General features: G+C 45.8%; 1 protein-coding gene across 1 annotated transcript; it reads right to left on the reverse strand.

The window, feature by feature from the left end:
- Positions 1–626: 626 nt before the first annotated feature.
- On the reverse strand, positions 627–12,489 carry LOC311124580 (tripartite motif-containing protein 16-like; the record flags this gene model as incomplete). The annotated part of the gene is made up of 6 exons (XM_084198696.1): positions 627–1,496; positions 1,733–1,792; positions 1,918–2,077; positions 2,219–2,452; positions 11,402–11,497; positions 11,908–12,489. The coding sequence occupies 6 exons, from the start codon at positions 12,487–12,489 to the stop codon at positions 949–951; spliced, it is 1,680 nt and encodes a 559-aa protein (XP_084054822.1). The 3' UTR covers positions 627–948.
- Positions 12,490–12,726: the final 237 nt, after the last annotated feature.

Genomic DNA, 12,726 nt, shown 5'->3' on the forward strand with positions numbered 1-12,726 from the left:
TTGTCTCTCTATCTTATCTATCTTCTATATGATGTTCTCCTCTCCTCCTCTCTTCTCTCCTCTATTCACTCTATTCTATCATCCACACCACATGCCAGCTTCAACACAATCCATTTACAAGTTAAAGACACACCTTGGAATAAATAGCAAAGGAAAACTACTACTAGATGGATTTTTTATTTCCCATCACCATGAATCATATTTAATAACTGAACAGTAGCAGACCTAACTTCATCTGTTCCTGACTCTAGATAGTGGATTAAAAAGACCATCAATCTCCAATGATATTAAAGTACAATTCTGAACATTACTGTTATACTGAGTGGTAAGTCAAGATATCTGCTGGGTTTTTATTGTTTGGTTAATAGCATCACCTGCTGGACAGGTTTAATGTTGCTTGACTGAGCAGTACGGGAGAATAAAAGATGCCAAACTTAGGGCCGGTTTCCCGGACATCTCCATTAAACATGCTTTTTAGTCTAGGACTAGGCTTAATCTGTGTCCAGGAAACTGGCCCATATAGTTCAATTAGCAAGTAAGTAACACTACCTGTGCCATGAAACTGAGGAAAATGACATTGAGACAGAGAACCAATTGAGAAAACATATCAATTGTTCTGAATGCCAACCAACGTACATTAACAGCAAACATCATAATTAATGTAAATGTAGCCAATTAAAACATTACATTTGATAAAAAATACGTTAAGTTTTAATTAAACTCTGAAGATTAAATCAGTCAGACAAAAATAATTGTACAGAAAAACAGAGTATTATATCTGGGGACCATCACCACCAGCATGACTAGTATCTATGTGGACCCTACTACAGTTTAACCAGCTCAGCTATAGACTACACCAGCATGACTAGTATCTATGTGGACCCTACTACAGTTTAACCAGCTCAGCTATAGACTACACCAGCATGACTGGTATCTATGTGGACCCTACTACAGTTTAACCAGCTCAGCAGCACCAGAGAGCCAAAACCCAGCAGCACTAGAGAAAAAACGATCTAAACGAAACCCAGGATAGAGGGGCTGAGTGAATGTGGTCTGGACTCTGTGGAGGAGGGTCATTGTGTCAGAGACACTGTAGAAGGACAGAGTACCTGCCTTGTGATCCAGGTTCACTCCTACTCTGGAGGACTGAGGGCCTGATACTTTAGTCTCAACATTATTGTGTCTGAACAAATAACCACCACTATAGTAGTGTAAACTCCAGGACTTGTCATTCTCTCCAAATGCACCATCTCTCCCTGTTCTGCTGATGTCTTTATATGAGACTGCTGTATAAACAAACCCCCCCCCACTGCACTCCACCTCCCAGTAACAGCGTCCAGACAGACCCTCTCTACACAGAACCTGGTAGTTTGTGAATCTATCTGGATGAACAGGATATGGTTGGACTTGGCCTGTATAGGTCACCTTTCTGTTCCCTTCAGACAGAGAGAGGAGTGTGTGTGCTGTGTTTGGGTCCAGTGTGAGCTGACAGGAATCTGGGAGAAGAGCAGAGCAGAGACCAATGAGGGGAGTTAGAACAATAAGTTAAGTCAGATACTGTATCTACCCTGTCTTTGATTAGAGCACAGCAGAGATCAAATCAGAGAAATATGAGGAGTCAGATAGATACCCAGTCTTTGATTAGATCTACTATTGCTATATATTTCTAGAGGGATTGTTAGGAGTGTCAGTAAAAAGAGACTGTTAGTTACTTCAGAATAAAGAGACTCACATTGTAAGAACTGTTCTCTGGTCTTGGGCTCTGGAGGCAGTACAACATCCACTATATTCACTACAGACACACAAACACATTCACAGAGAGAGGGAATGTTATCATCACACCATATTCCACATGTATATGACTAGTAGGGAACTTTCAATGGTCTAAAGTTGATGTTCTTATTATTTTCAACACACCTGTAGTGGAGATCTTGGTCCATTCTCCTTTAAGGACGTCTTCTAGTTTCTCTCTCAGTTCAGACACAGTCTTACTCACATCTCCAAAGTACTGAAGAGGACGGACAACGATACTGGGTAAGTCTGAAGATACACTGGTACTGGAGAGAGACTGATAACTCTGGAGAGAGAGAGAGAGAGGAGAGAGAGAGAGAGAGAGAGAGAGAGAGAGAGAGAGAGAGAGAGAGAGAGTGAGAGGGAGCAGAACCAAATGATTGAGAGTTTTAATTTCATATCACATGTATCAAGGCAGTTGAGTTACCTGGAGGAAATGGATGTGATCCTCTGTGTGTGAGAGCTGCTCCAGCTCAGTGCTTCTCTTCCTCAGCTCAGCTATCTCCTGCTCCAGTTGCTCCAGGAGTCCTTCAGCTTGACTCACTTGAGCCTTCTCTTGGGCTCTGATCAGCTCCTTCAACTCAGAGCGCCTTCTCTCAATGGAGCGGATCAGCTCGGTAAAGATCTTATCACTGTCATCCACTGCTGCCTGTGCAGAGCGCTGTTAAGAGAGAGAGAGACTTGTCTTACTTTAATGAGCCATCCTCATTACACTAACACCCCCACCCCTAAAAGCACATTGCGTGACACCACAACCTCTACACAATCACATTATCCAGTACCCAACACCACAGTACAATACACCATCCAGCACCACATTCCAACCGTCCATCCAACCCCTCCTCTCCAGCCGTACAGACAGCCCCCCTGAGCCCCCATACCTCCTGAAACATCTCCACACTGTTGATCATTTTGTACAACTCAAACTCAACCCTAAGGCGTCAACAGTAATGGCATTACCCTGGCAACACAGAAAAAACATGATGAACAGTCTGTCATTGCAGAAAACGGACACCCCTCCCCAACTCCCAGGTCAACCCGAGCCAACCAACCAGCTATTGGTGTCCAGGGCTCCATGTAATACCTTCCACTGGAGGACCCCTGACCTTTCCAGCACTGGGAGCTTATAGAGCCCCTCCACCTATACCCTGCCATGCTCTCAGCCCCCACAACCCCCTGCCACTGATGCCCCTTCACTCCCGCTAAGCTCCTGATGTGTCTAACCTTGAAACTGAGGGTGTACAGCACCTTACCCCCCACCTCCTCAAACTCCCCCAGGCTCAGAGTGTTAAAAGTCAGTAAGTCCTCTGGACTCTCCTGCCAGTCCCCAGTCTCTGCTGTCACTTGCAGTGGTGGAAACGGTGGTGGCCCCTCCTCAGGCTGCTCCAGCCCTAAGTACTGCAGCATAGAAATCAGAGACCCCTGCTGTATTGAGTCTCTCCTGCCGCATGATGAAGAGCTGCTGATCCAGCCCCAAACCACCAGCCCTCCTCAACAGAGCACATGCTGGTTCCCTCCAGCCCACCTCCGTACGGTACAGTAGCCTCTGTGCTGCTGAGTCAGAACGCTGCCACCCTGACCAGAAAAAAATCACTAACTTGCGCTGCAGGTCCACAAGCAGACCACCGGGGGCGTTGAGAATGGCCAATTTAAGCCATAGAGAGGATGCCACCAAGTTGTTGATGATCAGCACCGTCCCTCTGTATGCCACTTGGGAGATGAGCCACCTCCACTTCGTCAGCCTCGACACCACCGCTTGTGACACTCCTTCCCAGTTCTTCCTATCCCAACCCTCCGAGCCCAGATACACCCCAAGCATCTTGAGCCACTCACAGCCCCACTGCAACCCCCCTGGAAGCTGCGGAGGTGCCCTGTCCCTCCATGCCCCACATAACAGAGCCTCACTCTTGCCCCAGTTTACCTAAGCAGAAGACGCCCCCTCGTACACCCTCAAACTATTCTCCAGGCCCTGTAGATTCTGCTCATCCCTTACCAACACAGACGTCATCAGCGTATGCTGACACTGCTATGCCTGTCCCCAACCCTATGCCTGGCTCCCACACTCCCTGTAGCCTCCTGCGTAGCAGGCCCAGAAAGGGCTCAATAACAAGCGTGTATAGCTGCCCTGACAGAGGGCATCCCTGGTGAATGCCCCTCCCTAACCAGACTGGCCTACTGAGCCCTCCCCACACCTTGACCATACATGAAGCCCCAGCGTACAGCATTTGAACACAGGCCACAAAATTATCCCCACAACCAAAACAACACATTGAACAGATATTCATGGTCCACCCTATCAAAGGCTTTCTCCTGATTATGAACAGATTGTCTGTGTTTGAGCGTCCTGGTACACAGTACGTTTGGTCCTTGTGTACAATAGAGTCCAGGTGGGACTTCAGTCTTTTAACGAGGACCTTGGTAAAGACCTTATAGTCCAAACAGAGCAATGCCACAGGCCTCCAGTTCTTTAAGTCGCTCAAATCTACTTGATTGGGCAGGAGAGTCAAAGCCTCCCGTCTATAGCTTAGCGACAGCTCCCCCGCCCCGACGCACACACACAACACACGTCCTGTAAAATAATTCCCCAGAACTTTTTATAAAAATCCACAGGCAGACCGTCTGAGAGACAGCAGCTGAGAGTTTGTGAAAGGCCAGGGAAATGTCTATTTGATTTATCTTTGACAGAGAGAGTTTGGAAAGGTCTGTGAGCAGAACCTGAGAAAACCCAGTATAATAATAGTAATAATAATAATAATAATAACAATAAGCCATTTAGCAGACGCTTTTATCCAAAGCGACTTACAGTCATGTGCATACATTTTTACATATGGGTGGTCCCGGGGATCGAACCCACTACCCTGGCATTACAAGCGCCATGCTCTACCAATTGAGCTACAGAGGACCACAGATTTCTGCCCTCTATAAATCAGAGTACAACTCCACAGCCTCATCTCCTCACAACAGAAGTTACCCACCCATCAGGCTCCCTCATCTCCCCCACAACAGAAGTTACCCACCCATCAGGCTCCCTCATCTCCCCCACAACAGAAGTTACCCACCCATCAGGCTCCCTCATCTCCCCCACAACAGAAGTTACCCACCCATCAGGCTCCCTCATCTCCCCCACAACAGAAGTTACCCACCCATCAGGCTCCCTCATCTCCCCCTCAACAGAAGTTACCCACCCATCAGGCTCCCTCATCTCCCCCACAACAGAAGTTACCCACCCATCAGGCTCCCTCATCTCCCCCACAACAGAAGTTACCCACCCATCAGGCTCCCTCATCTCCCCACAACAGAAGTTAACCACCCATCAGGCTCCCTTATCTCCCCCACAACAGAAGTTACGCACCCATCAGGCTCCCTCATCTCCCCCACAACAGAAGTTACCCACCCATCAGGCTCCCTCATCTCCCCACAACAGAAGTTACCCACCCATCAGACTCCCTCATCTCCCCCACAACAGAAGTTACCCACCCATCAGGCTCCCTCATCTCCCCACAACAGAAGTTACCCGCCCATCAGACAAACGTAAAACAAGGGATTTTCTTGGTTTGCCCACTCTGTTTTTCCAACCCCTCTGGTGAAACAGAGAACTGAGCCCTGTACTATAATATAATATAAAGTGCCATTTTGCAGACGCTTTTATCCAAAGTGACTTACAGTCATGCATGCATATATATATATATATATTTTTTTTTTGTGTATGGGTGGTCCCGGGGATCGAACCCCCTACCCTGGCGTTACAAGCGCCGTGCTCTACCAGCTGAGCTACAGAGGACCAGGTGCAGACACATTTATGAAAGCAAAGACAAGGTCATTATTTGGGCTCTAAACACTAACAACCTACACTTACACACCTCTTTTGCTACCCCTGCACTAAGATTTCTGCCATGGCATTTAAATGTTTTTGGTTTACATATTCCCCCAGTCTTTGTCGCCGTTCATGTTAAGGAAGTCTAACCGTGAAATCTCCATAAGAGGTGGGAGGGAAATCACCACAATCAGAAACCAGTAGAGAAGCCCATAAAGCCGCCATGCCAGAAAAAAACATCAATTTAAGCAGATTCTGAAGACATGCCCATGACCCATTTTCTCAGTCTATACCGCTTCCTGGGTGAGAGGACACTAAACCCCTCATTCTTCATCACGTGTTGTACTGAGCTTACAAACCTTCCAGGATCAATCAAATAAGACTCCAGCAGAACCTTCTTTTTCCCCTTTAGTCTCCATCAGGAACCTAGAAAGTTCTCTCACCATATATACTGGGCCCTCAGCCTGACTGGCTGTCAGCTCTGGATCCAATGAGCCGTCTGAAAACGAGACGCCTTGTCCTCCGCTCCCGCAGACTCACCTCCCCCCTCTTCCTCCTCCTCCATTGGCACGGTACCGTCCTCCTCCTCCCCAGTCTCTGCCCCGCTGCACTTCCCCCCTGATCAGAGCCTCTTCCCCAATGACAGGCAATATTTCCTGGGATGAGCCCACCAAGCCTTCGCCCACCGGAGTCTCTGTTACTACAGAAACCTGCCTCAGCTCATGTAGCCCAGCTGCAACCCTCCCCACCACCGCTTTCTCCACGGCCTGCGCACCACCACTTGGCCATGCACTACTACCGTGTAGCTCAGTTGGTAGAGCATGGCTCTTGCAACACCAGGGTTGTGGGTTCGTTTCCCAAGGGGGGACAGTATGAAAATGTATGCACTCACTAACTGTAAGTCGCTCTGGATAAGAGCATCTGCTAAATGACTAAAATGTACTCTTCTCCCTCCTGGTACCCCTGCCATTTATTTTGCAATTCTGAGTAATCACTACTTTAGTACGGATTAGTAAGGAAAAACACTTTATTCAGTACTACTGCAGTTGCTTAATAATTCCAATAGATGGCAGCATAAGACCATGAATGACATTTCAGAAGATTAGTTTAGTTCTCTCCCTGGATACACCACCACTCCACCTCACAGGAAAACTCCTCCTGCCTGAGCGTTTTACTGTCCCTTTCCACACTGCTAACGCAAGAGGAAGGACTGAAAAAGCATTTAACACATTACTGTGAAGTAATATAATGATGATTCATGTTTATTATTACCTGTTTTTATGGTCATGTTTTGAAATTATACTTCATTACTATAATGATTATCAATACGCCTGAACATTAATTCAGTCACCTCCGGTCGACAAAAACGTATTTTCCTAGTACATTAATTGTCAAATTCATCAACCAGCATCGAGCACTCTGCCTTCTCACGCAAGCGAGGGGCATGTTGAGGTAAATATGCTAACCGTGACGGTTGCATTTTGTAATTTATTGGTGGGCTGGAAGATGCAGTGTTTTTTCTTTTCTATTCAGAGGCTATTTACTACCAATATGAGATAATTTTATATAGAAGGTTTTTATAATGCATGTTTACTAGGGATGAGGTTAGCGCATCTGAGTAGGGATTATTTGGGTTCAATACCTGTCCTACCTATCAATCATACTGCTGCTTGTAGCCTATAACTGATGATCCCCACACTAGAAACACCGAAAACTATCTGTGCTAGCAAACCCTGTGTTCCACCCCTCCCCTGTGTAACCTTGAAGTTTGTTAAGAAACAAACACTTGTCTATGAAAAGAGACATGTTTAACGGATTCCACTTGGCACCCAGCCGAGAGCACACGAAAACCACTTGCAAATTTACCAAAACTAACCAAGTACTTGCGGTCTGTTCGTAAGTAATAAACGGAGGCAGATTAGCCACCACAACTCTTATAGAAAGAGGCGACATCTGCACCAACACACCCCTCACAAAAATCCCACTCACAACAAGACAAACCTTTTTCATTAACACAACCACCGCCTTGTTCATTCTGGATGCAGAGTGCAGATGTTCTGCTCCAACCTGTTCGCCGACCATGAGCAAAACTTCCTCCACACCTTTCTCCGGAACGGACCCAAAGTGACAGCGTTTCTTCTCCACTCGGTTGAGGCCATCACGCCGCCCTAACAAACTACCCCTACTCCCCCCTCAACTCTAAACGATAAACAGTGGAAACCAATAAACAAACCCTCCACCATGAGAAAATAAATTCAGAAAATACGCAAGAACCAAAAGAAAAAAGAATAGTAGCCCTCCTCACGAACAGCAAATCTCTCACACAACCAACTTCTTCTTCTATGATATAATGGCGGTCCACAAACCAACGTTAAAGGTGCATGCCGCCACCTACTGTGCTGGAGTGTGTGGTCAATCACGGTTTCCAACATTTCTAAATCCTCCTACCTAACTCAGTACTTCTGAGAAAATAAAGAAGAGCCCTACTAACTTCTAATAGACCCTCCCCCATCCCCAAATCCCTTCCAAACCCCCCAACCCCAATGACCCTACACTTCAATCTTTCCCTCTCTTCAACATACTTACAACAATATAACAACACATGCTCCGCCGTTTCATCGACCATACCCTCCAGACACAAACCATTCCCATGCTTGCCAACCAGATGTAATGACGAGATCAATGTACAATGTCCTAAGCGCAATCGAGTAAACACCACCTCTTCCTTCCGAATCTGATCTTTGAATCTTGGTCCATCGACCTTTCTGTAAAACTGTCAACTATTCATATAAATGCCGGCCCTTGTGCTCAGAGTACCATCTCTTCTGCCACACATCTATCAAAATGGCTCTGATCTTACATTTGGCCGCACCTCTACCCAGTGGAACATTAATATCAATTATATCTCGTTTTAAAGCTATTTTAGCTAACTGGTCTACAATTTCATTCCTTTCCACACCTGAATGTGCTGGGACCCAGCAGAATCTCACTACTAAACCCCTTCTCTCAATTCTCCATAATAACATTAATACCTCCAATAGCAGGTAACTCCTATTAGATTTACCAGATGATAAACTATTCAATACAGACAGAGAATCTGAGAATACTATAATTCTAACAGGTTGTACGTCCTCCACCCACTGGAGGGCAACTATTATCGCCAACAGTTCAACTGAGTATACTGACAGTTCATCTGTTAGTCTTCTACATATCTGCACATCAAATTCAGGAACGTAAACGCCTGCTCCTGTGCGCCCACTATCTGGGTCCTTGGATCCACCTGTGAAAAGCGGTAAAAAAGTATAAAAACTTATACCAATGTAATTGTCAACCAGTTTCTCTATATCTCTGACTTCTGACCAATCTTTCCTTTTCTCTACCAAGGTTAGATCAACAACAGGGTCTGGGAGTAACCATGGAGGAACATCCCCTATCACCACAGAAGGGCCAACCTCCAACTCCCTCAAACCACTCTCATCAGCAAGCTTTCCAACTGTCCATTCAAAACCACTGCCTTGTCTACTAGTATATTCCCAACAGTCATCTAGAACAGTAGCAGTGGGATGCTCAACCTCACAGCCTTTCAACCTAACCCAATAAGATAATGACCATTTTCTACGCTGTATATCCGAAGGCATCTCACCTGCCTCCACTAGTAAGGCACATACAGATGTTGATTTAAATGCACCAATACATATCCTTAAAGCTATATACTGGATTCTGTCCAGGTTCTGAAGGCAAGTCTTTGCCTCTGTTCCATAAACTATACACCCATAATCAATTGTCGTTCTGATCAGAGCTCTATAAATATCCATCAACGATTGTCTGTCAGCACCCCATTCATAACCAGAGACCCACACAACCAACCACCGTGAAAGTGATGGAATGGGAGAGACAGAGACATCGTTACAACACTGTACATAGCCATAATATAACGGTTCTTCTTCTTTGGAGTTTAACGGCGGTTGGCATCCAATATGTTGCATTACCGCCCCCAACTGGACCATAATATAAAACGATTTTACTTTGCGATACAAAATGGGAAAAGGGGAAATTATAATGATACAGAAAAACACCCTTCCAACTAACCCTAAACTCATTAAATACCCACTACCCCATTCCACTACTTTGACCCTATCTGCTCCTGCACCATGCCAACGGCCTGGGAGGACGGGACACCACCACTCAACACACCCTGTAACTCTTCTGAAGTCAAATCTTGCATGCCCAAATAGTTCTCTGCAGCTGCCACCACAACATATTGTTTCTTTGATTTACGTTCCATTTGTGCGGTACAGTTGATAACCATTGCTATGAATGCTAAGAAGCTATCTTTACTGAAGCATATATCACTCGTTGGCCTATCCCTCTGTGCTGGCACAGATCTACTACTCACAGGGATCCTCTCAGGATCTCTCACCCTTGACCCATCCTCCTCTACTTCCTTCACTGCCTCATTATACGACACCTTCTGCACTACTCTGACTCTAGGCACCTCAACCTGCCTCTCTCGCACCGGACACCTCCGATCCCCAGCAACATGGGCATCCCATCAGTTGACACACAACTTTATCCACCGAAACTACACAATCCTCTATCCCATGCCCTCCTGCACACTTCCCACATCTTGGAATCTCCCTCCTACAAACTGCTGCAACATGATCATAAAAGTTGCACCTGAATCAGTGCAGTGGATTCGGCACAAAGCTCTAACAGGATAACTGATATATCCTACCATGACTTTGTCGGGTAAAGACTCAAAACTCAAAAGGACTGACAGTGACTCCTCTGTTTCAACACGCTCAACACCGGGTCTGCACCAAACGGCGGGCATCACAAACACCAGGAATCTTCAACTTCAATTGCTCAACCTCCACACTTAACATTACCCCAGAAATAACTCATTCAATGGTGCCCTGTTTCTAAGAGCAAAGCAAGAAACAGATCTTGACCGAAGTTGCGTGACACGGAGCGCCCACTCCCTCTGGTCAGAAGAAACACAAACAAATATCACAAGTCCACTACAGGTTACCTTCACTGATTCAACTGCACCCAACTCCTTTCCCACCCACCCTGAAACCCAAATTGATCTGCCAAAAGGTATGGATCCACTTTCTCCAAAAATGTAACTCCTACTGCACCAAATTCTTCTTTATCATGTCCATTGATGCCAGGCTCTGGTTCTGAGCTCTTCACCACACCTTCTAACTCACTTAACTTTCCCTCATTCATTTCCATTTCACCTCCAGAACTCGGTCTGGCGCACGGCTCACTCTGTTTGCACTTGAGTTATAACATTTGAAAGTCTCTATTCCTTTGAAACTTTTGTGAGTGTAATGTTTACTGTTAATTTCTGGTGGTTTATTTCACTTTTGTTTAGTATCTATTTCACTTGCTGTGGCAATGTAAACATATGTTTCCCATGCCAATAAAGCCCTTTGAATTCAATTGAATTGAGAGAGAGAGAGAGAGCTCCATGTTAATGTATAGGGGACATGAGTCGGTCATGGTTACTCATGGTTATGTGATGAGGTAGCCCCCACCTTCGACTTCAAAATCAGTGTCGGCCCTCAGCCCAATAGGGAATGTCCTCTTGGTGTAACGGTCAAGATGTTGTTTTCTCCCTCAGTAGACCCGGGTTCATATCCCGCCGGTTACATTAAGCAGTATATTCTCTGAAAGGGGTCCAGACAGCCTGTTCCCAACAGTGGGGTCAGTGGGATTGGATAGGGGCCCCTCTCTCTGACTGGAGGAGAGATGTGAAATGATGCCTCTCCTCTGGTCAACAATACTCACCTTGAGAGACTCCACAGCCTGTTGGAGCTCCTTCAGGTCCTTCTCTCTCTCCTGGAATCTCTGCTGGACCTTCTGCTGACTCATCCCCAGCTGCCTCTGTGGAGAATCACTCTTCAATGAGCTATCAAGCTTTATTTGTCGAGTAGATCAATAGTATAGTAATGGGACATAGATCCCATAGAAGATAGGGATTAAAATGTTGAGGAAGAGTCTGTGTGAAATTATATTATTATGTTGTTATGTGAATGATTATAGTTTTAACAGTGCACAAAACAGGTGAGCTGATTGGGTGTTTGATAACAAATTACAATGGTGTTTGACTTTAGAAAATGGTGATACATTTGGAGACTCTGGGTTAACACATCTATTTAATCAAGGTTTGTGTTCATATTTGTTCTGCCATGGATCGATTTCATTTGAATGATCTCATATTCAAACAGCCTTAGTTCCTACTGTAATTATTATTTGTTTATCAGACAGTCACCAACAAGTAGTTCTGGTCTTACCTGTTTCTCAGTCCTCTCTGCTGCAGCTGACACTGTATCATGGCCTTTATGTTCATCCATTGTACACAGCATACAGATACACTGCTGATCGGTACGACAGTAAACCTCCAGCAGTTTGTCATGATCAGAGCAGATCTTCTCCTGTAGTTGTGCGGTGGCTTTGACCAGCTTGTGCTTCTTGAAACCAGGAAATTCATAGTGAGGTTGGAGGTGAGTCTCACAGTAAGAGGCCAGACACGACAGACAGGACATGAGGGCTTTCTGCTTTCTGGTCCCAGTGCAGAAATCACACGCCACATCTCCAGGTCCAGCATAGCACAGAGCAGCAGGGGGAGCAGCCTGGAGTCCTGTCTTCTTCAGTTTCTCCAAAGCTTCAGCCAACACAGTGCTTCTGTTCAGAACAGGCCTTGGGGTAAAGGTCTGTCTGCACTGTGGACAGCTGTAGACACCTTTCAGATCATCCTGATCCCAGCTTTCTTTAATACAGCCCATACAGTAGCTGTGTCCACAGGCAGTAGTCACCGGATCCTTCAGTAGATCCAGACAGATGGTGCAACAGAACAGTTCCTGATTCTCTGCCATTTTGGTGCTCTCTCCCGTAGGTTAAGCAATGGCAGTGTCAAAGATTACTTTCTGTTCAGTGTCAAAGATGACTTTCTGTTTCATGGAACTCTACACCAGAGGACAGGAAGTGGCTTCCTACTTGACTGTGTACTCTGTATGTAGAGGGGGTGTGGTTTCTTTGATAAGGAAGTGTGACAGAGTGTTGGGTAGTAGCCAGAGATGTTCAGTATTTCTCTTACATCTATTTGAAATACG

Source organism: Coregonus lavaretus, assembly GCF_964263955.1.
Source record: "Coregonus lavaretus genome assembly, contig: HAP1_SCAFFOLD_2076, whole genome shotgun sequence".
In the NCBI taxonomy this organism is placed as follows: domain Eukaryota; kingdom Metazoa; phylum Chordata; class Actinopteri; order Salmoniformes; family Salmonidae; genus Coregonus; species Coregonus lavaretus.